General features: G+C 41.6%; 1 protein-coding gene across 4 annotated transcripts in view; it reads left to right on the top strand.

Annotated features, from left to right (window-relative positions):
* The first annotated feature begins 9,001 nt into the window (after window positions 1-9,001).
* Window positions 9,002-24,995, top strand: part of LOC102952128 (protein lifeguard 1) — a 31,132-nt gene continuing 15,138 nt past the window's right edge. For 3 of the 4 annotated variants that reach the window (XM_042966343.1, XM_042966339.1, XM_007076712.3), the window contains exons 1-5: window positions 9,003-9,112; window positions 9,239-9,377; window positions 12,581-12,849; window positions 23,711-23,789; window positions 24,502-24,555. In XM_042966343.1, coding sequence (XP_042822277.1) covers window positions 9,376-9,377; window positions 12,581-12,849; window positions 23,711-23,789; window positions 24,502-24,555 — 404 coding nt within the window. In that variant the 5' untranslated portion in view covers window positions 9,003-9,112; window positions 9,239-9,375. Of the gene's footprint in view, window positions 9,113-9,238; window positions 9,378-12,580; window positions 12,850-23,710; window positions 23,790-24,501; window positions 24,556-24,995 lie in introns of all 4 variants that reach the window. The other variant, XM_042966332.1, reaches the window with a different exon arrangement.

The raw sequence follows: 24,995 nt of genomic DNA, 5'->3' as shown, positions 1-24,995 counted from the left end.
ATCGATTTTAGATACTAGCCCTTTGTCCAATATGTCATTTGCAAATATCTTTTCCCATTCCGTTGGTTGCCTTTTAGTTTTGTTGGTTGTTTCCTTTGCTGTGCAGAAGCTTTTTATCATCATAAGGTCCCAGTAATTCACTTTTGCTTTTAATTCCCTTGCCTTTGGGGTTGTGTCAAGTAAGAGATTGCTACGGCTGAGGTCAGAGAGGTCTTTTCCTGCTTTCTCCTCTAGGGTTTTGATGGTTTCCTGTCTCACATTCAGGTCCTTTATCCATTTTGAGTTTATTTTTGTGAATGGTGTGAGAAAGTGGTCTAGTTTCAACCTTCTGCATGTTGCTGTCCAGTTCTCCCAGCACCATTTGTTGAAGAGACTGTCTTTTTTCCATTGGATGTTCTTTCCTGCTTTGTCAAAGATGAGTTGGCCATACGTTTGTGGGTCTAGTTCTGGGGTTTCTATTCTATTCCATTGGTCTGTGTGTCAGTTTTTGTGCCAATACCATGCTGTCTTGATGACAGCTTTGTAGTAGAGGCTAAAGTCTGGGATCGTGATGCCTCCCTCTTTGGTCTTCTTCTTCAGAATTACTTTGGCTATTTGGGGCCTTTTGTGGTTCCATATGAATTTTAGGATTGCTTGTTCCAGTTTCGAGAAAAATGCTGGTGCAATTTTGATTGGGATTGCATTGAGTGTGTAGATAGCTTTGGGTAGTATTGACATTTTGACAATATTTATTCTTCCAATCCATGAGCACGGAATGTTTTTCCATTTCTTTATATCTTCTTCAATTACCTTCATAAGCTTCTATAGTTTTCAGCATACAGATCTGTTACATCTTTGGTTAGCTTTATTCCTAGGTATTTTATGCTTCTTGGTGCAGTTGTGAATGGGATCAGTTTCTTTATTTGTCTTTCTGTTGCTTCATTGTTAGTGTATAAGAATGCAACTGACTTCTGTACATTGATTTTGTATCCTGCAACTTTGCTGAATTCATGTATCAGTTCTAGCAGACTTTTGGTGGAGTCTATTGGATTTTCCATGTATAGTATCATGTCATCTGCAAAAAGTGAAAGCTTGACTTCATCTTTGCCAATTTTGATGCCTTTGATTTCCTTTTGTTGTCTGCTTGCTGATGCTAGAACTTCCAACACTATGTTAAACAACAGCGGTGAGAGTGGGCATCCCTGTCGTGTTCCTGATCTCAGGGAAAAAGCTCTCAGTTTTTCCCCGTTGAGGATGATGTTAGCTGTGGGCTTTTCATGTATGGCTTTTATGATGTTTAAGTATGTTCCTTCTATCCCGACTTTCTCAAGGGTTTTTATTAAGAAAGGTGCTGAATCTTGTCAAAGGCCTTTTCTGCATCGATTGACAGGATCATATAGTTCTTATCTTTTCTTTTATTAATGTGATGTATCACGTTGATTGATTTGCAAATGTTGAACCAGCCCTGCATCCCAGGAATGAACCCCACTTGATCATGGTGAATAATTCTTTTTATATGTTGTTGAATTCGATTTGCTAGTATCTTGTTGAGAATTTTTGCATCCATATTCATCAGGGATATTGGCCTGTAGTTCTCTTTTTTTACTGGGTCTCTGTCTGGTTTAGGAATCAAAGTAATACTGGCTTCATAGAATGAGTCTTGAAGTTTTCCTTCCCTTTCTATTTCTTGGAATAGCTGAGAAGGATAGGTATTATCTCTGCTTTAAACGTCTGGTAGAACTCCCCTGGGAAGCCATCTGGTCCTGGACTCTTATTTGTTGGGAGATTTTTGATAACCGATTCAATTTCTTCTCTGGTGATGGGTCTGTTCAAGCTTTTTTTTTTTTTTTTAATTTTTTTTTTAACGTTTATTTATTTTTGAGACAAAGAGAGACAGAGCATGAACGGGGGAGGGGCAGAGAGAGAGGGAGACACAGAATCGGAAGCAGGCTCCAGGCTCCGAGCCATCAGCCCAGAGCCCGACGCGAGGCTCGAACTCACTGACCGCGAGATCCCGACCTGAGCTGAAGTCGGCCGCTCAACCGACTGAGCCACCCAGACGCCCCCTGTTCAAGCTTTCTATTTCCTCCTGATTGAGTTTTGGAAGCGTGTGGGTGTTTAGGAATTTGTCCATTTCTTCCAGGTTGTCCAATTTGTTGGCATATAATTTCTCATAGTATTCCCTGATAATTGTTTGTATCTCTGAGGGATTGGTTGTAATGATTCCATTTTCATTCATGATTTTATCTATTTGGGTCATCTCCCTTTTCTTTTTGAGAAGCCTGGCTAGAGGTTTGTCAATTTTGTTTATTTTTTCAAAAAACCAACTCTTGGTTTCGTTGATCTGCTCTACAGTTTTTTTTAGATTCTATATTGTTTACTTCTGCTCTGATCTTTATTATTTCTCTTCTTCTGCTGGAGTTAGGCTGTCTTTGCTGTTCTGCTTCTATTTCCTTTAGGTGTGCTGTTAGAGTTTGTATTTGGGATTTTTCTTGTTTCTTGAGATAGGCCTGGATTGCAATATATTTTCCTCTCAGGACTGCCTTCACTGCATCCCAAAGCGTTTGGGTTGTTGTATTTTCATTTTCGTTTGTTTCCATATATTTTTTAATTTCTTCTCTAATTGCCTGTTGACCCACTCATTCTTTAGTAGGGTGTTCCTTAACCTCCATGCTTTTGGAGGTTTTCCAGACTTTTTCCTATGGTTGATTTCAAGTTTCATAGCATTGTGGTCTGAAAGTATGTATGGTATGATTTCAATTCTTATATACTTATGAAGGGCTGTTTTGTGACCCAGTATGTGATCTATCTTGGAGAATGTTCCATGTGCACTTGAGAAGAAAGTATATTCTGTGGTTTTGGGATGCAGAGTTCTAAATATATCTGTCAAGTCCATCTGATCCAATGTATCATTCAGGGCCCTTGTTTCTTTATTGACCGTGTGTCTAGATGATCTATCCATTTCTGTAAGTGGAGTGTTAATGTCCCCTGCAATTACCACATCCTTATCAATAAGGTTGTTTATGTTTGTGAGTAATTGTTTTATATATTTGGGGGCTCCCGTATTCGGCGCATAGACATTTATAATTGTTAGCTCTTCCTGATGGATAGACCCTGTAATTATTATATAATGCCCTTCTTCATCTCTTGTTACAGCCTTTAATTTAAAGTCTAGTTTGTCTGATATAAGTGTGGCTACTCCAGCTTTCTTTTGGCTTCCAGTGACATGATAAATAGTTCTCCATCCCCTCACTCTCAATCTGAAGGTGTCCTCAGGTCTAAAATGAGTCTCTTGTAGACAGCAAATAGATGGGTCTTGTTTTTTTATCCATTCTGATACCCTATGTCTTTTGGTTGGCGCATTTAATCCATTTACATTCAGTGTTATTATAGAAAGATACGGGTTTAGAGTCATTGTGATGTCTGTATGTTTTATGCTTGTAGAGATGTCTCTGGTACTTTGTCTCACAGGATCCCCCTTAGGATCTCTTGTAGGGCTGGTTTAGTGGTGACGAATTCCTTCAGTTTGTGTTTGTTTGGGAAGACCTTTATCTCTCCGTCTATTCTAAATGACAGACTTGCTGGATAAAGGATTCTCGGCTGCATATTTTTTTCTGTTCAACACATTGAAGATCTCCTGCCAATCCTTTCTGGCCTGCCAAGTTTCAAAAGAGAGATCAGTCACGAATCTTATAGGTCTCCCTTTATATGTGAGGGCACGTTTATCCCTTGCTGCTTTCAGAATTTTCTCTTTATCCTTGTATTTTGCCAGTTTCACTATGATATGTCGTGCAGAAGATCGATTCAAGTTATGTCTGAAGGGAGTTCTCTGTGCCTCTTGGATTTCAATGCCTTTTTCCTTCCCCAGTTCACGGAAGTTCTCAGCTATTATTTCTTCAAGTACCCCTTCAGCACCTTTCCCTCTCTCTTCCTCCTCTGGGATACCAATTATGCGTATATTATTTCTTTTTAGTGTATCACTTAATTCTCTAATTTTCCCCTCATACTCCTGGATTTTTTTATCTCTCTTTTTCTCAGCTTCCATTTTTTCCATAATTTTATCTTCTAGTTCACCTATTCTCTCATCTGCCTCTTCAATCCGAGCCATTGTCGTTTCCATTTTATTTTGCGTCTCGTTTAAAGCGTTTTTCAGCTCCTCCTGGATGTTCCTTAGTCCCTTGATCTCTGTAGCAAGAGATTCTCTGCTGTCCTCTATACTGTTTTCAAGCCCAGCGATTAATTTTATGACTATTATTCTAAATTCACTTTCTGTTATATTATTTAAATCCTTTTTGATCAGTTCATTAGCTGTTGTTATTTCCTGGAGATTCTTTTGAGAGGAATTCTTCCGTTTGGTCATTTTGGATAGTCCCTGGAGTGGTGCAGACCTGCAGGGCACTTCCCCTGTGCTGTGTTGTATAACTGGAGTTGGTGGGCGGGGCTGCAGTCAGACCTGATGTCTGCCCCCAGCCCACCACTGGGGCCACAGTCAGACCGGTGTGTGCCTTCTCTTCCCCTCTCCTAGGGGCAGGATTCACTGTGTGGTGGCGTGGCCCATCTGGGATACTTGCACACTGCCAGGCTTGTGGTGCTGAGGATCTGATGTATTAGCTGGGGTGGGTAGGCAAGGTGTACGGGGGCAGGAGGAGTAGGCTTAGTTCGCTTCCCCTTAGGTGATCCACTTCAGGAGGGGCCCTGTGGCAGCAGGAGGGAGTCAGACCCGCTGCCGGAGGGTGGCTCCGCAGAAGCACAGTGTTGGGTGTTTGCACGGAGCAAGCAAGTTCCCTGGCAGGAACTGGTTCCCTTTGGGATTTTGGCTGGGGGATGGGCGGGGGGAGATGGCGCTGGCGAGCGCCTTTGTTCCCCGCCAAACTGAGCTCTGTCGTCCCGGGGCTCAGCAACTCTCCCTCCCTTTGTCCTCCAGCCTTCCCGCTTTCCTAGCAGAGCTGTTAACTTATGACTTCCCAGATGCTAAGTCGCGGTTGCTGTCGGAACACACTCCATCCGGCCCCTCCGCTTTTGCAAGCCAGACTCGGGGGCTCTGCTTGGCCGGCAGGCTGCCCCTCTACCCCGGCTCCCTCCCGCCAGTCCGTGTAGCGTGCACCGTCTCGCCGCCCTTCCTACCCTCTTGCGTGGGCCTCTCGTCTGCACTTGGCTCCAGACACTCCATTCTGCTAGTCTTCTGGAGGTTTTCTGGGTTATTTAGGCAGGTGTAGGTGGAATCTAAGTGATCAGCAGGACGCGTGGTGAGCCCAGCGTCCTCCTATGCCTCCATCTTCTCCACCCACATTTTCTGAAATACATTTTAAAGCCTACGATGTCAAGCATGTGTTCATTAGCTGTTGGGTGTTGATGTCGTCACACGCTCTGTAGCCTCTGATCTTGAGCACTCCACTGAAAGCATGAGAGTGGAAAGGCAAATAACTGGCTTGGCCTTGTTGGAAACACTTTTGACCAGGAGGACCTTCAGAAAGGGTCTTGGGGCCTCCCTGGGCCACACTGGCGAACAGCTGACCTAGTACGAGGGCATTATGACAAGCCAGCCCCCTTCTGTTAATATTGCCAGTCAAACAGGCTTCACCAGGCAAAGGGGTCTCTGCTTTTCAGCCTCACTTCATAGTGTAGTGGTTGCATACCTGTCTTCAAGACCCTGGGTTTTCTAGGCTTGATATACTTGGAGAGATCTCAATGAGTATGTTGGTGGCATCTCCCAAGGAGAAAAAGAAGAAAACTATACTGAAAGGCTATGATATCACAAAATCTCATTTAGTGCTTATGACAACCTTGAAAGGAGTTATTATCCCTATTTTATTGTTAACTGATGATTAACGGAGGACCATGATTTGGACCCGCTGCAGGCACATAGCCTCTGCTCTGGCACCACATCTGGAAAGACCTTCAAAGCAGGCTGTGGCTCAGGCATTCTTGCTCTGAGTCTAGGTTTCCCCAATAGTAAAACAAAATAGTAACTACTTTCCAGGACCGTTATGGGGATTAAGACCAAGTGTAAAAATGGTTGAGAAAAATAGGTAAGGACTATTGTCTCCTCATTTTAGAATAGTGCATTCTGTGAAGGGCACCTAGGTGGTGAATTTCATGCCCCCTAATGCATCTCTCTGTCTCCTAATGTACTTCTCTTTGCAGTTCATCTGCAGATTAGTCCCTCTCTTTCACTGAGAACCTTGACCCCTGGATCACCAGCTTCCTCTCCACCATAGGACACCATCCTGGGTTGGGTCAACATCCACATGTGTGAAAACACCCAACACTGTTTCCTCCATTCCTCCTCAGCCCATATCTCCATCTCCTGTTTTTGTCAGCTCCTACAGCTCCTGGTCATCTCCTTCTGAGATCATCAGGAAGAACTACATTTCCCTCCCTTTTATCACAAAGTAACTGGCCACCAAATCAAGAAATAGAACATTACCACCATGAAAGCCCCTACTTACCCCTTATCCAGAAATAACCAGGGTATTGGCCTCAGACACCATAGATTTTGTATATTCCTCTTGTTGGGTTAAGAAAGTTGCCTTCTGGTTCTACTTTCATCAGAAATGTATACAGTTTTATCAAATAGTTTTCTCTATGAGATGATCACAATGTTTTTTCTTCTTTATCAATGTGTGTGGATAACACGGGTAGATTTCTGAATGTTAAACTAACATTACAACTCCTGGAATGAATCCAACTTGGTTGTGATACACCATCCTTTTCACATATTGCTGGATTTGGTTCAGTAATATTTTTCAAATTTTGTGTCTATGTTCATGAGATGGGCTTATAATTTCCTTTCTTGTAATATCTTTGTCAAATTTTTGCATCAAGATTATGTTGGCCAAAGTAAGGACTTAGGATTTCATTCTGAGTGACACATGACTATTTGAGGCTCTTCTATGTGCTTATATGAAGATAAAGGAAAGAAAGCAATTTATAAAACAGTGTATAAAATATGATCATTTTGCATACATTTGAAAGCTATATGTGTGTGATGAGTATTTGTGTTAGTTGTTTAGAAAGAAAACTTGTCAGTTGATGGTAACAGAATTGGTGAGGGAGACTTTCACGTTTCATTTTGCATTGTTTGAATTCTTTTCACTACATCGCGTGTTCCTTTTATTTATTTTTTTTTATTAAAAAACTTTTTTAATGTTTATTTTTCAGAGAGTGAGACAGAGCATGAGCAGGGAGGATAGAGAGAAAGGGAGACACAGAATTCGAAGCAGACTCCAGACTCTGAGCTGTCAGCACAGAGCCCAATGTGGGGCTCAAACCCACAAACTGCGAGATCATGATCTGAGCCGAAGTCGGACGCTTAACCGACTGAGCCACCCAGGCACCCCATGTTCCTTTTCTTTTAAAAATAGAGAAAGTATCAAATGGGAAAAAAGGAAACACAGGCAGTTTTTCAGCCTTTAAAATCCTCTCCCAGCTGGAGATAGTGTGCAGTGGATTGGGTCTAGTTCAAGGACTGGCAGCCGGATCTCCTCCTGTGGCCCAGGTCCTTGTCTGTAAAGCAAGGATGGTATTGTCCACCTTAGGGCCGTGTGAAGATTTGATCAGTTCTTGTACTTGGTTCGTAGTTCTAAGTCAATAAGTGGGGCTTCTCCCCCAAGCAGCAAAGCTGTCAGTCCTGTGCAGACGTACTAGAGTGTAACAGAGTGGTGTGCTGTGGGGACAAACTGGGCTGCTAGGCAGAGAAGGTGATGCCGTCAGGGGTGGAGAGACAAGTCAGGAGGTGAGGGAAATGGGTGGGAGAAAAGAACTCAGGAAGGCAACTCGATGTAGGCTGTGACCCAATCCCCTGCTTCCTCACGGGTGCCTCAGTAAGAGCAAGAGCCACAATTGGCCAGGCTTGGCTCCCTGAGCTGCTAGAGGAGAGGTCTGAGACTGAAACAAAGACAGAGAGAGACACCCAGCCTGAACCCAAGCGAAGGGTTCAGTTGTTGCCCACAGAGACAAGTTGTACCTATGGGGATGCTTGAGAAAATTCTGTTCATGGTGTGTGTGTGTGTGTGTGTGTGTGTGTGTGTGTGAGAGAGAGAGAGAGAGAGAGAGAGCGCTTTGAAGAGAGAAATAAATACTTCCTAAGGTCTTAAAGTTAACACTAAGGGAAAGGAATAAAGCTTAATTCCCCAGGGAATTCTCAGTGTTGACAGTCTAATTTGCATGGTTCATTAATTTAAAGTCTTAAAATTAAAAAAAAAAGAGAGAGCAGATGCATGAAATATATCACAGGTTGGTTTCAAAGAGAATGCTATTCATCCCAGTGAATACGGGCAGCGTGGAACTCCTTGACCACTCATACCTTTGTCCTTTACATCTCAGGTGCAGAGCACCTGAGTCCCCACTTACTTACCTGTCAAAGGAGGATAATAAGAGCATATACTTCACAGGGTCAATGTGAGCAGTGAGTGAGTGCATGTGAGACTGTAAACGACTTCTGCATCTGATAAGTGCCCAATTTATTAATGTTGATTCTGAGGCCAATAAGAAAGGAGGGGAGGAGGAGGAGAAAGAGGAAGAGGAGGAGGAGGGGGAAGCATTTCTTTTGACCAGATTGGTCAAGGCATTAGTTCTACTCCCCCCTGACATGTAACCTTGGGAAAATGTAGTTAACTCAAGTTGTCAACTGACGACAAACTAGGGAGAGAGATTGTGGACGAGACAGAGATGGTGCAGGAGAGGAGAGCCTAGGCAGATACTCTTGCTGACCTTTCTCTTTGTCATCCTTAGGAGAGGCATCCTGATGTCCACATTCCCCCACAGACACACCTTCCGTGTCATAACCTAATACAGTTGTATGTGTGTCCCATGGCTCCCACCCCCGCGCCTGGAAGCCTTGGACCAAGGTTTTAGGACTCTCCTTCACCTGTAGTTGGTTTTGGAGGTTCAGGGGTAGGGCCTCATTGAGACTCAGGACACAGCACATCAGCCATGACCCTTTAACCACTGTGAGTCTAAGCATAGACTTGACTCAGAGCCCCACTCCTAGGCAGCAGGGACTCTGTCCCACCCCAGGTTCCAACTGCCACTCCCCTAACTGTCACTCAGAACTTCCCTTCTCAGCCTCAGGGTCTGCCTGTCCTTTGGATGACCTCTGGTTTAGGAGACAAGAAAGCTTTCTGAGGACCAGGTGAATGCCTTGTTCTAAGATTAAGGCAGGGCTGACTGTAGTTTCAGGAGAAGAGCTCAGCTGCCTTTGATCTTTGTTAGTTTGTTTTTGTTTTCAAGTGCTTTGAAACTCTTGCTGCCTCCCCAGCTTCTTATTTGCAGGACTGCCTGGGAGGAAACCAGCTCGGGTATTGAAGCAGCTTTCAGCGCTTGTGGGAGGACCGTTTTCCTCAGAGGAGCTCCAGACTTTATCAACACAGAGAAGTGTTTCTTTTTCTCTTCAAAATGTAAATATCTTTTTTTATATAAATAATAAATGCTCATTATAAAAATTCATACAACTCAGAGTGTATTCCCCAACTCTGCTGTTAGAGATAAACATACTAACAGTTTGTAGTATATGTCTTCAGTCTCTGGAAATTGTGTGTGTGTGTGGTGTATATAATTCAAAAGTGTATCGTAGTGAGCTTATGGCATGAATCCATGTATATCTACCTTTTCTTTGCCAAAATCAACCTAACCATTCCTTAATGGCTGATATTTAGTCTGTTTTAAAATTTGGGGCAGTAACAGTGAATAAGGTAATGAGCTCTCTTATACCTGTATCATTGCCTGTTCAGATATTTTTACGGGATAACCTCCTGAACATGTAATTGTTGGGCATTTTGAATCTGATGCTGCCAAATTAGAAGAAAAAGGTTTACACAGCTGCCAACTCCCTGAGGTTATCTCAGGGCTGACTTTGCCACTGGGCACAATAGGCACGTTGCCTAGGGCCCACTGTCTTTTAGGGGTCATGAAAAAATTTTAATTTCTTTTAAAATCAGAAAAAAAATGAATAAATAGTATACAATTAATCCAGCCTGGATTGTACTTTTTTTACACTAGTGCAGTCATAAAATGTATATTTTAATATTTTTTGTGTGGAGGGGGATCCTCAAAGGCAAATGCACGTAGGACCCCCACAAGTCGTAATGTGGCCCTGGGTTATCCATTTTTTCTATACCCTTGCGACTCTGAGATTTATCTTTTTAGTTTTCACCGGTCTTTTATGCCAAAAACAAAAACCACAATTGTTTTTACTTGAAGACAGTTCACAGTTGTTTTTACTTGCACTTCTTTGGATATTTGTGAGGGATTATCTCCTAAGTTCATTGACCATGTAACTTTCCTTTATGAATTTCCTATTTATATTCTTTTCTCATCTTTCTGTTGAATTGCTCATCTTTTCCTTGTTAGAAACTTCTTTTCACAGTAAACATTGCAAACTTTATTTTCACAATTTTGCATTTCAGACTTATTGGTATCTTTTTATAATGATATTTTAAGTGTTTTTGTACCCCAGATTTAGCAAGCCTTTCTTTTATGGTATCATTGTTCCAAAGGCCTATGAAGATTTTTTTGATATTTTCTTATAGAATATCTATGGCTATTAGATATTCTATATTTTATGAGATATTATAATATCTTTAATTCATCTGGAATACATTTTTGTAAAAGATGTGAAATGGTTCTTAACTTTGTTTTCCATGCATAGCTAATTGTTCCAACACCATGGGACAATAATTTCAAACTCCACCTTCATCAGATTTTAAATTCTCATATATACATGGGTCTATTTCTTAAATGTCTTCCATTCCATCAATCCATTTAGCTAGCACCACACTTTTAATTCTATAGCTTCATGATATTTTGGTGTTTGATAAGGTAAATCGCTACTCCCCACCTCCCCATAATCCTTCTTTCAATTTTTTTGATTATTCTCATATATTTACTCTTTCTGATGAACTCTAGAGTTAACGTTTTCAAGTACTAAAAAAAAAAAAAAATCCCAATGAATTTTGTAAAATTTAGAGATTAATTTGAAGAGAAGGACATCTTTACAAAATAGAATCTGTCTCTCCAAGAGTGTGGTGTTCTGTTCAGACCTTCTGTTTATGCCATTCCCAGTTGGTCTATGGTTTGCCCAATCCCTAGCCCTCTCAACAATCTCCTCAGACTTTGTGGGGCAGAAGGCCAGCAGCAAGGGCTTGTCTGAGTCTTTATGTCCTCCTGAGGTTAATGGCGGGGGGCCTTTATTTGCCACTTTTGGTTCATTTAGTTCTGGTTTTCTAAGAACTGTGTTCTGCTCTAAAGCACTGTGGCAGAGCCACCGTAATCTCTTATCTGGATTTCTGGTCTCTTTGCTTCTGTTTTTGCTTATTCTGGCTCTTTCTCCACACTGTGCCTAGTGCAACCTTTCTAGTCAGATCCCCATGGTGCCCTGCTAGAGAAGCTGCAGTAATTCCTCATTGTATTAGTTGTCTATGGCTGCTGTAACAAATTACTATAAACATGATGCCTTAAAACAATACATATTTTCATCTTACAGTCCTGCAAATCAGAAGTCCAAAATCAGTCTCATTGGGCTAAAACCAAAGTGTCAGCATTCCTTTCTGGAGATGCTAGGGGAGAATAAATGTATTCCTTATCTTTTCCAACTTCCAGAGACCTCCTGCATTCCTTGGCTCTTGGCCCCTCCCTCCATCTTCCAAGACAGCAACTCTATTACTCTGACCTCTGCTCCTGTGGTCACATCTCCTTCTGTGACTCTGATCCTCCAGCCTCCCTCTTATAGGTATAATCCTAAGGATGCTTGTGATTCAGCTGGGTCCTCCAGATAATCCTGGATCACATCCCTACATCAGAATCCTTAACTTACATCTGCAATGTTCTCTTTGCTATGGGAGGTAGCATTTGCCAGTTCCAGAGATTAGGATGTGCACCTCTTTGGGGGTGGGGGCATTTATTCTGCCTACCGCAGTCATTACCTTCAGGATGAATTTGGCTTGCCAGCCCCTCATTGACCTGCCCTAACTAGTCCTCTGTCTAACCTCATTCTGCTCTGGAACCTGACCTCTCTGCTGCTTCCAGTTCTGGTCCAGGCTGATTCCCCTGCCTTTCCCCACCTCTTACTCCTACTCATCTTCCAACTTTGGCTTAAACTTCACTTTCTCTGGAAGCTTTTGACAACCTCTTCTACTTCCTGCATATTCCTCCAGATTTCATTAGGGGTTCTCATATCATCCATTCTTCCTGACCCTGCTTATTTTGCCTTTTATATATGTGTTTTTTAATATGAAGTTTATTGTCAAATTTTGCCTTTTATATTATTGTTTGGTTATCTTCTCTTCCAAAATATAAGCACTTTGAGGGCAGAGGTGACGAGGACAGCTGCACACTTGGCACATAAGAGGGAGATTATTAAGTCTTTGCTGAATGAATTTATAAACATTAATTTTATAATAGAATGCAAGTTATTTTACTCTATAGACCTCATCTTAAAAGTATTCATCATTCATCCAATAAATATTTGTTAAGTACTGACTTGGTAAGTACTGAGCTAAGGCAGTTAAAATTAAGAAAAAAAATTCCTTGAATAGTATGAGGATGCTAAGGTTGTAGTGGGTTCATGAGCACAAGGACTTAAATAATGATTTTCGTCCTTCAGGAAAATGGACTTAGAGGTCAGTGAACCAATAGACTTTAGTTCTGGAGATCATCAGCGTCTGGTTCGGAAAGCAGTAGATAGTAACGTCCAGACCAAGTCTAGCGCCTCCACAAGTTCACCTTCATCTGAGCCGCAAAGAAATCATGGAGAACCACATGCAAAGACTAGAGAGCCCATGGATAGCTATGTGGTACAGATTTCAGAGGATACCACCCCAGAGTTCAGCAATACTTTAAGCCATCCGTTCTCAGATTCATCAATCCGCAGAGGTAAGAATAAAGAAATTAACTTTTTGGAACAGAAAAGCAAGTGTTCTCTTAAAATGTTTCCAGAGTGGACTGTTAGAAGACTTAACTTTGCCTTTACTTTTTCCCAGTCATACTTTTACCATGAAGCATGATGTAGAGCCACGATGTAGATGGCCCCAGAGTGGTCCAAGGCATTCAGAAGTTCATCACAAACATATAACTTGTGGTTATAACTTGTGGTTCCCTTAGGATATATGAATTACTCATTGATTGTGGAATGTTGTTACCTATGTACAACGTGATGCCATGATCCCGTCTTAAGTTTTAAAGCATACTAATTCAGTGCCCTAGACATTAATTTTGTATAGGAAATACATTCAGCTGTGAGCAACAGGAACCTAAAACACTATGGCTTAAATAAATATTTATTTTCTCTTTCATGAAATGGGAAATTTGAAGGTAGGCAGTTGAAGGCAAATGCTGCAGGTCCCCAATGATCACTTTGTCACACTTAGACCTTCTTAGGGCCTAGACAACTTAAAGGTGGACTGTGAACTTTGAATCCCATTGCCGACTCCCTGTGGCCCTCACCCCCCATCTTGTGGCTGGAAAGATGCCTTTTGGAGCTCTGGCCTTCCAGATAGGGAAAGGCAAGGGCAAAGAAAGGCCATGGCTGGTCTGCTGCCTTGACAACTGCAAGAGGTGCCATTCATGGGTCTCAGATGTCCTGAGAGTCAGCCAAATCTGACCTCTATTGAGAGGCTTTCCCAGAAACCACACCCACGAATTTCCAATCTCCTGTCATTGACCCTACCAGGATCATGTGGCCACCTCCACGTGTAGGTCTTCAGTTGGGCCCATTGCCATCTTTAACAAGATTTGGGGTGGATAGTGATGGAGCCAGGGAGAATGGATGTCACTAAGCAACTAGTCATCTCTGCCACAGATACCAATCTTTCATCACCAGGTGTTGTGCAAGAGGAATATTTTTGCGTTTGGTCCTTACAACAACCCTGTGAATGAAGTCGTTGTAGTGTTATTTAACAGATGAGGGAATCAGGTTTAAGGGGTTATATTGAAAACATATGTAAAGCCTCCTCACCACTGTTAGAGTTAATTATTTGCCTCTCCTGGAGGGCAGAGGCTGGGACCTTTCCCACTTAAAAAAAAAAATTATATGGTATATTGACAGCACTGTGGAAACAAAGGAAAAATATAGCAGGGTAATGGATTAAAAGTTATGGTAGGGGTGTCTGGGAGGCTCAGTAGGTTGAGCGTCCGATTTTGGTTCAGGCCATTATCTCATGGTTCGTGGGTCAAGCCCCGCGTCGGGCTCTGTGCTGACAGCTCAGAGTCTGAAGCCTGCTTCAAATTCTGTGTCTCACTCTCTGTCTGCCCCTTCCCTGCTCATGCTTTGTGTCTCTCACTCTCAAAAATAAATAAACATTAAAAAAAAAAAAAGTTATGGGGCTGGGGGGCTATAATTTTTTAAAGCAGCTTTATACAATTTATATATCATAAATTCACTCCTTTTAAGTGTACAATTCAATGATTTTTAGCATATTTACAGTTGTGCAACCACAAAAAGAAACCCATATCCATTAGCAGTCAGTCACCCCTCATCCCATCCTCCCCCTGGCCTCTGACAAACCACTAACCTACTTTCTGTCTCTATGAATTTTTGTATTCTGGATATTTCATATAAATGGGATCCTACAGTATGTGATCTTCTGTGATTGCCTTGTGCTTAGCATAATGTGTTCAGGGTTCACTCATGTTGTTGTACATGTCAGTACTTCCTTCTCTATGATCATATAGTAGTCTATGGCTTGGACAGAACACATTGTGGTTATTTTGTAGCAGGATTCTCACACAGAGTCCTGACCCTGAGGCTTTTCTTTCTAGGAAGCAACTTTATTCCTGCCAGCACCACTCAGTTGTGTTCTAACCCAAAGAAATGAGCCCTGAACGCCACGTGGAGTAGTTTTTTTAATGTATTTTTCACTTCTTTGTCTCCCATATATGGTAAAACACAAACATGCAGTCTGATTAAGTGGTCTCATGTTACAAGGTCCTGAGGGATGTTGTCAGGTAAGCGAAGAGCAAGGTTGCCTTGAGGATTTTATTTTTTTCTTTCCTTAGGGAGGGGACCCTACCACATTCCCCCCTTTGATGCTCAGACCCCTCTATTTAGGGTCAAAGAGCATCATCTTGGTTTAGAGGTTTATATAGGCTGTCCTTCCACATATCTAGTATATAGTCCACCTGGGGCCCACCACTTGATAGCTGCGTTGATGTTGTCCCAGGCCTCTCAGAGATGAGAGAAGTTAGACAAGGAGTGGGGATCTGGCTCAAGGTGATCTGGGTCCCCCACCATTGGGTTTTTCAGGCAGTTGAGTTAGAAAATGTTTGGCCTAGGCATGTTAAGTTTTTAACAGAGATGACGATGAGCTTTTTTCACACTAAGCAAGACAGTTTTTTTTCAATAATTGACATTTTGAGAAGCCAAACCCTGATAGTAGGACTGGGGTATTTTGTTTTACTATAAGTTTGTGGGGATCTAACTTTTTTAGTCTTTTATGGCCTTTGTTTCGCCATGTTGGTACCAACGAAGTATCCTATCCACAAAAGGAAGGTGAGTGTTAACAGAAACCTCTTATCACATTTTTAGCTGGCCGGAGCGGCCTCAGCCCATCCTATAGCAAAGAGTAGAGCAAGAATCATAATAGTGAGAAGCAAGGTGTGACAGTGCATCACAGTAAGGAAACATATAGAAAATAAGGAAAGTCTTTTGTTTCACTGGACTGTTGATTCCTCAGGCTTTTGCCCTGGGTAGATTAGTCAGCTTGTGGAGTGACTAAAGCGGGGCTGCAGTCTCCTGGAGCCTCTGGAGTTGCAGACCGCTTCTTCCATATGGTGAGCTTGCACAGCATTGATAGATCAGGAATGCACTCCCAGTTTCGAGATTCCAGCTTCACTCTGCTGTAGTGAATCCAGGGACCCACTTCAGCGATCTGTACTGCAGTAGGGGTGAACAAAATGACAGTGAATGTGCCCCTCCAGAGGGGTTTTAGGGGTTGGACATTTCATTCCTTTATCCATGTTGCATCTCCTGGTTAAAAGGGGTGAGTGTGTGTGGTCAGATTCACATGTAATCGCTCCCTGACCCAGTGGTCTAAGGTGGTTAAGGTAAAGCCAAGGCCCACATCTGTTGTCTTAGGGTTAGATTGTCTGTCTCATTTAGATCCCCCTGCCTTATGCCCTTGATAATGGGGGGAGGGCACCTATACAGGATTTTATAAAGGGAGAACCCCATCTGCTTCTTTAGCCTCCCACTGCAGCCGCAGTCTGCCTCCCTGGATGGCCCTTATATTTCCCTCCCTAATGTAACCCTTTCCCTATTTATTTCTCCCCTCGAATAGGGCCTGTAACTGCTGTTAGGGAACAGGAGCGATAACTGTTCTGGCTTCTCCAAGCTGGTAAGGGATGGTGTAGGGGTATAGCAGTTAGAGTCTACCCATGGGTCCGTCAAGTGGCCCACAGTATGGTTTTACAGGAAGGCTGGCAGGCATGAGGTGGCATAAACATTAGCAGATACCAAGAGAAAAACACAAAGTAAAGATTATACTGACCAATAAGATGGCATCTTAATGTCCACAGTTCCAAATCTGTCAAATAATCTAGGAGAGACCCTGACTTTGTAAACAATATATGTCAGGGAATCTCTCATAACCCAAGTGATGGAGAAGCAGGAGCAGTAAGTAATCAATGGTGGCTCTATTTCCAAGATTTTGGCCCTAACTGAATTAAAAAAAATTTTTTTAAGCATCTAATGCTTGTAAGGTGTTACTTAGAGTTTTGCTGAGTATACGCAGTTTGTTTTATTTTGAGTTGTAAAACTTTTTCAAGAGCCAGGAGTTCTACTAGAGAAAGAGTCAAGGCAGCCATTTACCATTATTAATTTGTAAATTTTCAGGTAAGCCATACCTGGGTATTATTTTATAAAGCAGAATTTTTATTACTTTTTGTCCCTTTTCTATCTTGTAGGGGAAAGCCTTTACCCAACTAGTAAAAGTATTAACCCCCACAAACAGATACTGGAATTTTTTTTTTTTTTTTTTTTTTACTTTGGCATCTGAGTGAGACCTTATTGTTAGTCTTTCCTGGATAGTCTCCAGTTCCTTGATTGTCTGGGAGAGCAAGTTTGTGGTTGAAAGGATTGTTTTTAAGACATACTTTACAGCCTGAAACTACTTGCAGAATTCTCCTTGACAAGTTTTTTCGAGTAAACATCCTTTGGGCCATTTGATAAGTTTTGTCCCTCCCTAAATGAAAGGCCTGGTGCTGTATTTTAATAATCTTTTGCTCTGTGAGCATGGTAACAGTAATTGCTCTGCTCTGTTTGTAACCATTCCAAGGACTGGAGACAGTGTCTAGAAGTCAGACCCCAGTTTATTTCGCAGGGGTGGGGGTGGGGGGGGGGTGCAGAGAGTAGGTGGGATTGAGTCTCCTTTAATAATTCATATAGGAGCCAACTATTTTCCCGAATCCTGTTATCTATAGCCTACAATATCCACTAATTTTCAAAAGCTCACATAATTGTTTATCTGTTTGTAGTTAGTAGCACCATAGTCTCTAATTTACTTATAATGTCTCTTTCTAGCTATGGAGTAAGGCTCTCTGGCATTATGAGGAAAGAATGAGAAGAAATTAGATTTCCCCATCTACATCCCAGGGGCTGAGAGAAAAATTTAGTTAGAAGTTTTCCAGAGGTCACGTTTGGGTAGTTGGCCTGGAGTGGAAAGGAGGACAGAAAAGGTAGCTCTGGTGTTAAGAAGGAAATCAACCAGTTTTTCCTTCTATATTTAGAGTTACCCGAGGCTCTGGGTTTCTGATAGACAGTTGGTTTAGGGGAGCCAGTGTGAAGAGCCCCAGGCCCTGGTTAGTCCCTTCCAGGGACATTGGTTATTTGAGCCCTCACAGATAGAGGTCCTGAGGGCATTCAGATCTCCCTCCAGTGATTGTTTCTATATAAGGGGCATGGATTATGGGGTTTTCATTTTGGTTGTCCCCTCTGAGGATGTTCTCATTTTAGTGCTCTGAACGGCCATATAAATGGCACTTGGTGCCAGGACCGCAGGAAGTCCAGTCTGACATAGTACATAAGGCCACAACTAAGGCCTCAGACTATTTTTTTTTTTTTTCTGGCCTCCTTTTCTGTTTTGTTTATAATATACCCAATTGGCAGCTCATAAGAGCTCCTCCAAGGATCCCTTCAAGGCCAACAGCCAATTTTTGCATTTTCTCTGAATATCTAGGGCTGATTGAGTGACAAATTTATCCTTTAAAATCATCTCAGCCTTAGGGGTGTCAGGGGAGATAGCCATATATTTGATGAGAGCCTCCCTCAACCTCTCCAGGAAGGCCATTGGGCTCCCATTTTGTGTTTGTAAAATAGTGGCTAATTTAGCATAATTTAAAGGCTAGATTTCCTTAAAATTTTTTTTCTCAAAACATCTATCTCATTAAGAGTCTGATTTAACAAAAGCGTTGTATCCTTCCAGGTCAACTCAAAAAAAAATATGTGATATTCTGGAAAGGCTTTATATGCTTACCTGATCGGACAATTTACCTACATCTCCTATTATCTGTCTTAAACCTTGTAATGTAAAAGTTTTTTCTTCTGGCATTCTAGCTTCTTGTAAGGGAAACATGCCTGTTACATTACAGGGAGGGCCTGGATAAGGTGGGTAGCAGGGAGCAGAATTGTATTTTTTTAGATAGATAGATAGATAGATAGATAGATAGATAGATAAAGGACCTGAAGAGGAGGAGGTTGAGGTGGAAGACTTCCCTTCCTCCTTCTCTAGGTCTGTTTTGGGTACAGGTAAGGGGCCCTTAATTGTTTCCCCTCCTGATTGCTGGACTTTAGAAAGGGTTGTTATTAAATTAGGATCCACCTTACATTGCTTACATATATCATATATATATGTAAACATATATCTGTAAGCATATATATATATATACATACATAAGATTTTTTTCTTAAGGCCCAAAAACAATGAACATAAGGGAATTCTCCCCATTTCCTTTCACATTTGTAAAACATGTCCAATTGTAGGGTTGTATTGTCATTGATAGTTTCCTCTGGTGTCCAGGTTCCCTTTTCCAATTTGTATTGGGGCCAAGCCTTGGTGCAAAAGAAAATGAATCATAATGCATTCCAAAGGAGTAATGGCCTTGGTTGGGGAATTACCCATCTATAGGAAAAAGGAAGAAAGTTGTCCCTTATCTCAATTTCCTATAGCCGGCCAGGAGAAACCTCATCTCCCTGGCCTCTTGTTTTGGCTGGCTATGCGACTGGCAGCCAAAAGCCCTGTCAGGCTTGTGAGGTGCTGGGAGTAGTCATTCTTACCCAGGCTTGACCTTACCTCTGAGAGCTGGCCTGGTCTTTCCAGTTTGTTTTGTTTTGTCTTGTCTTTTTGTTTGTTTGTTTGTTTGTTTGTTTGTTTTTACCCCTCTGTTTCCCACCTGTAGGACCTTGGGAGTATGGACTGTGACTAAGCAAGACTTTCCTGGTTGCCATAGGATGTACTAATTTTATTTTGGCCCAACAGTAACTTACATATAGATCATTGGCTATTGAGGGAAGGGGTTAAAGAGCCAAAGTCAAGGTCTATTCCCCTGCCTTTTTCAACAACGCCCACATAAATATGTTGCAGTCATGTGGAAATCCATTTTTGGCATGCAGTGGGCTACGTTTAGTAAAATGGCTCTCATGTATCTTAGTAAAAGCCCTTTGTATATTATCCATCCCTCATATGGCAGAGGCATCCATTCCTCTGCTAAATAGGAACAACACAAATATGAAGGATTTGGAGGACTGCATTAAGGGTATTGTCATCATTTTCCCAGCCTTTGGATCAAAGGAGGAAGAATTTTAATCTCAACCCTGTGTACTTTTAAAATCCATTTATTTTAACCTTAGTCCATCCTGACCACACATAAAATTTCTTTTTAAATATTTTCCTTCACGAACATTCTACAATTTTTCCTTGCATTTAGATTTTGTCCCAAGCCATTTCTCTCCGAATAACCAGTCTCATTTAGGACAAAATTACTTTCTTTTACCTTCAACAAAAATATATTTCCATTTCTTATATCTTTGTTTCATATCTACTACTTTCTACATACAGAGTTTCTTATTTTTATCAGTTTTAACTACATGTAGCAGAATTTTAACTCTTAGAAACCTTAGTCTTCAGTAAAAACTAAGTAGTAACCAGTTGTGAACTCTATGTTACATCAGAATTTTTTTAAATGGCAAACTTATGAATCCATTAAGCACAAAGCGTGTTTTTCAACAGTTCCAAATATCCTTTATTTCTGCAACAAGTCAAAAGCATAAACCTACATCTAGTAATTAGTGGTTTAGCCTCTTATCTCATTAGATATCAAATGAATTCAATCTCAATTTAGCATGCATGCAAGCAAAACTTTAACATTTTAGGTCACCAAAGACTTTAAAAGCTATCTTAACAATTCCGCATGAAAACTTAAGAGACCGACAAAATTAACCGTCACTTTAAGTCATCCTTTTGTTAACGAATTGGAACAGAGATAACATGAGCTTATTTGACCCTCAGCAAATCAAGGTAGAATAAAAGTTTTTTTAATGTTGATAAACATCATCTATCTCAAACCAACAAACTCAAATTAGCTTAAACACTGAACACATTTTACTTGAGTCCACATAAGACAATTTGTTCCCCTTGGTTAATTTTTACTTGCAACGTTGGTGGGGAAATCTGACATCGGTGGTCTTTGTTCCTGGACATCTAGGGTGGGAGGAGGGGCTGATGGTGCCCGAGGCATTGAGGAGCCAGTTGTGCCAGCCGCCCCTCAGGTGGTGCAGAAACAGGAGCGGGGAAGGGAAGGCAGAAGAGACAGGTGCCAGCGGAAGGCAGGGAAGAGAATTCCCAGTTTTAAATCTTGGCAGCTCAGACAGAGGAGCAGACTCCAGGTTTCTTTTGTTTTGTTTGCCACCAGTGGAATGAGACAGTCCATGTCAGTCCTGAGAAGACAGGGAATTTCCCTGAAACAAAAGGAGTTTCGGCAGCTGCTTGGGAATATTCCCTCAAGTCCCCGTTCTGAGGTAGAATAACCAGAGACAGTTGGCTCGAATTATAGTCGTTGACCAAGGAAATGAAGGAGACACAAGTCTCCATACACAGTCACGCGGCAACTCCAACCTGCTGCCCAGCACCAACACCTTAGTGTTGCAGCTTCGTTCCTCGTCCCTTGTGGAACTACTAGTGCACCTCTGGGAGGTGATCAGGCTCCCCTTCTGCCTCTTACGGGCAGGTCTGCCAAAACGAACCTGGGTTCTTAGAAGGCTGATGGGCATCCCTGAGCCGGTTCCTGGGCCTCTTGGGTTCCATGAGCACATACAGGGGTTGTTGCCCCAGTGTGCCAGGAGGGCTGGTCCCCTGTGGATCAAGCGGCCTGCTGGCACCAGGTGAGGCTGCCTCTCCCGGCACCCTGAGGTTTGCAGCCCCAGTGGCAAAGGAGGTGGAAATGTACTGTCTGAATCCCGAACGAGCCCCCCAGTAATGTAGCAGGATTCTTGCACAGACAGTCGTAACACCAAGGCTTTTCTTTCCAGGAAGCAACTTTATTCCTTCTGGCACCGCTCAGTTGGGTTCGTACCCAAAGAACTGAGCCCCAAACGCCACGTGGTGTAGTTTTCTATGTATTTTTTTACTTCGTCTCCCATATATGGTAACACACAAACATGTAGTCTGATTATGTGGTCTCATGTTACAAGGTCCTGAGGGATGTTGTCACCTATGCATATAGTCAGGTTGCCTTGAGGCTTTTTTTTTCTTTCCTTAGGGAGGGGACCCTACCACAATTTATCCTGCAGTTGATAGACATTTGGGTTGTTTCTACTTTTTGGTTATTATGAATAATGCTGTGGTCAATATTCATATTTGAGTTTTTGTGTAGAGATACATCTTCATTTCTCTTGGGTAGATACCTAGGACTTGCTGAGCTATGTGGTAACTCTGTTTAACATTAAGAGGAACTGCCAAACTTTTCCAAAGTGACTGCATCATTTACATTCCAACCAGCAATGTATGAGGTTTCCTATTTCTCCTAAGTCCTTGTCATCATTTCTTATTGTCTATCTTTTTAAAAAAAAAAAAATATTTATTTTGAGAGAGAGAGAGAGAGAGAAATCACCAATGGGGGAGGGGCAAAGAGAGAGAGAATCCCAAGCAGGCTTCGTGCTGACAATGCAGAGCCCAACATGAGACTTGAACTCACAGACCGGACTGTGAGATCATGACCTGAGCCGAAATCAAGAGTTGGACACTCAACCAACTGAGCCACCCAGGCCCCCCTCCATCCATTTTAAACTAATAATTAGTTTTTGTGTATGTATGACCTAAGGAAGGATCCAATTCACCCTTTTGTATGTATTCTCCCCCTCTCTTTGCCCCTCCTTCCTTCCCTCCCTCCATTTCTCTCTCTCTCTCTCTCTCTCTCTCTCTCTCTCTCTCTCTCTCTCTCTCTCTCTCTCTGTCAAAAATAAAATAAGCATTAAAAAAAGCATTCCCTCCCAGTCTCTGAGACATAGTAGAGGTGAAATAAATGTTGATTACATGAATGTTTTAATGTAGGCAGCCCAAAATCGGGCACATATGTTCTGGTATTTTTATTAAGATAGCTCAGTCCCATTTCTTTGTTGTCACCCTTCCTGTGCATAGAAACCACACAGCAAAACGGCACAGTTGACAGTCCTTTAAGTCATCTTTAAGCAGCACTCTCTGGTTTTTTTTCTCCTTTTAAAATAAAAAAAGCTACAAAACAGTTCATTGTCATCTCCAGCACCATATTCAGAGCACTCCAGAAAAACTTGTGCAGTAGGAAGTTAGCAAAAGGAGATGCCGACATGTTCTGTATTGTGCTTGGGAGTGCGGCTGGGAACCCCTTGGTCTTGTAATTCCTTGTGTTACCTGATGTCTGCTCGAGTAGAAGGGAAGGGAGTTGCTGAAGGCAGGAAGGCTGGCAAGAAAAGTGGTGGGAAATCTGCAAACTTCAGGGCAGCCCAAGGCCATCTCCAAGGGCTAACCACCCTCGCTACCCGCAGCTTTGAGGCCTCTCAGTGCTCCATTCTGCATGCATGGGGGAGCTGGATCCCTAGTAATGGCCTGCAATATTCAGAGACTTTCAGGTCACTTGTGGTCCTAAGGAGGACAGGGTGTGAATCATAAGGAATTAAGTTCCTGGGTTTGTCTTTTAGGTTTTTGGGACTTCTGTGGATAAATCCTCAGATGGCCAATAAAACACCTCTAACCATCCAAATGGAATATTTCCCACAAGTTCTGTAGAGCTGTATTTTTGTGGTTATTCCATTTGCTGACTCTAAACTACTACTCCTTTTCCAATCCTCAAAAAAAAAAAAAAAAATCAGAGGAAATATTCTTTTGTTAAGTATCAAAAATAGGTAATTACATTTCTATTAAAAATTTTTTTAATGTTTATTTTTGAGAGAGAGAGAGAGAGTGTGTGTGTGTGTGTGTGTGTGTGTGTGTGTGTGTGAGAGAAAGAGAGAGAGAGAGAGAGAGAGCAAGCGAGAGAGCTAGAGAGAGAGAGAGTAGGGGAAGGGCAGAGAGAGAGGGAGACACAGAATCTGAAGCAGGCTCCAGGCTCTGAGCTGTCACAGAGCCTGATTCAAGACTCGAACTCACAGACCGTGAGATCATGACCTGAGCCGAAGTGACCACTTAACCGACTGAGCCATGCAGACGCCCCTATATTTCTTTTTTTTACTTTTGAACATTGTATCATAAACATAATGTTTCTGTCTCTTCAGCTTTCATTATAAAAGTGTTCCTGATCCTGTCGGCTCAGTTGGTGGTCACTGGGGCGATTATCAGCGTGTTTATTTTCTGGTAAGTCTTTGTTACCGATGTAAATGAAATATTAAGTTGTTCACATTAATTCTTATCGAATCAACTCAATTTTGTTCATTAAAAATTATCTATTTTTTCTTAATCATTCATAGGATATAATATCTCTATGGCTTTGTTGTTTCTGAGGCAACTCTTAGACCAAGGTGTTGGTAGATTTCCACAGTTTTACTTCAACTTCCTAAGCCAAGATCTTTTTGTCTTAGTCTTTTTGGGGCGCTATTTCATTTTCTATTTTCCCTGGCTATTTCCACAGATGAAAGTGGATAAAGGAAAAAAGGTGAGATTATGGAGGCCTTGGAGACTTGGAATGTTGAAATTATTTCAGGGACTATGACCCATCACTGCTTAAACCTATCCTGTGAAAATCTCTATTTACAAAACAAATATATGAGAAATTGATTTTCTTTGCTTTGTACACTTAGCAGTATTTTTTAAAAATAAAAATGTCACCAGGACATTTGCATTCATACATATTTAACTTACAACTTATTATGACTATCTTTTTATAAATATATTTTAAGAAGCAAGGTATGGTTATATGTTTCACCATTTAACTCCTCATTTATCATTGCCAATGATTAAGGGTTTACCCCTTTCCCATGAGATTGTTTTACTTCTACTGAAATAATTACATTAGTTAGAAAAATAAACAATTTATCATTTAAAACTATATTAATTATTTTTTAACCAGGAAGGGTTTAAAAGCTTGGGTGCTCATGAATGCCTGGTTCACCTATGCAATCTTGTAAGTATTCTTGGATTTAATAAAATGTGGTTTTTTTTCTATTAGCTATTGACTGAGGTTCTTTATTAGAAATTAGGTGAAGGTATAACATTCTTGAAATGATAAAATCATAGAGATGGAAAACAAGCAACTTAGTGGTTCTAAGGAGCTAGGGGGTGTGTGTGTGTGTTGTGTACCATAAAGAGATGGCATGAAGGAGATCTTTGTTGAGGTTTTAATGATGGGATAGTTTCAAATCTTGATTGTGGTGCTGGTTACACATGTCTACTCATAGATTTGTGTCCAAGTTCTATGACATAGCATTATATATACCTTGTACCAATGTCAAATCACTGGCTTTGGTATTATATTTATGTAAGATGTAACCTTTGAGGGAAACTGAGTAAAGGATGCATGGGACCTCTGTCTCTTGGCAACTTTTTGTGAATCTATAATTATTT

This window comes from Panthera tigris, chromosome A2 (assembly GCF_018350195.1).
Source record: "Panthera tigris isolate Pti1 chromosome A2, P.tigris_Pti1_mat1.1, whole genome shotgun sequence".
In the NCBI taxonomy this organism is placed as follows: Eukaryota; Metazoa; Chordata; class Mammalia; order Carnivora; family Felidae; genus Panthera; species Panthera tigris.
The sequence above is the reverse complement of the archived record's forward strand: the minus strand, read 5'-3'. Positions and strand labels throughout refer to the sequence as shown.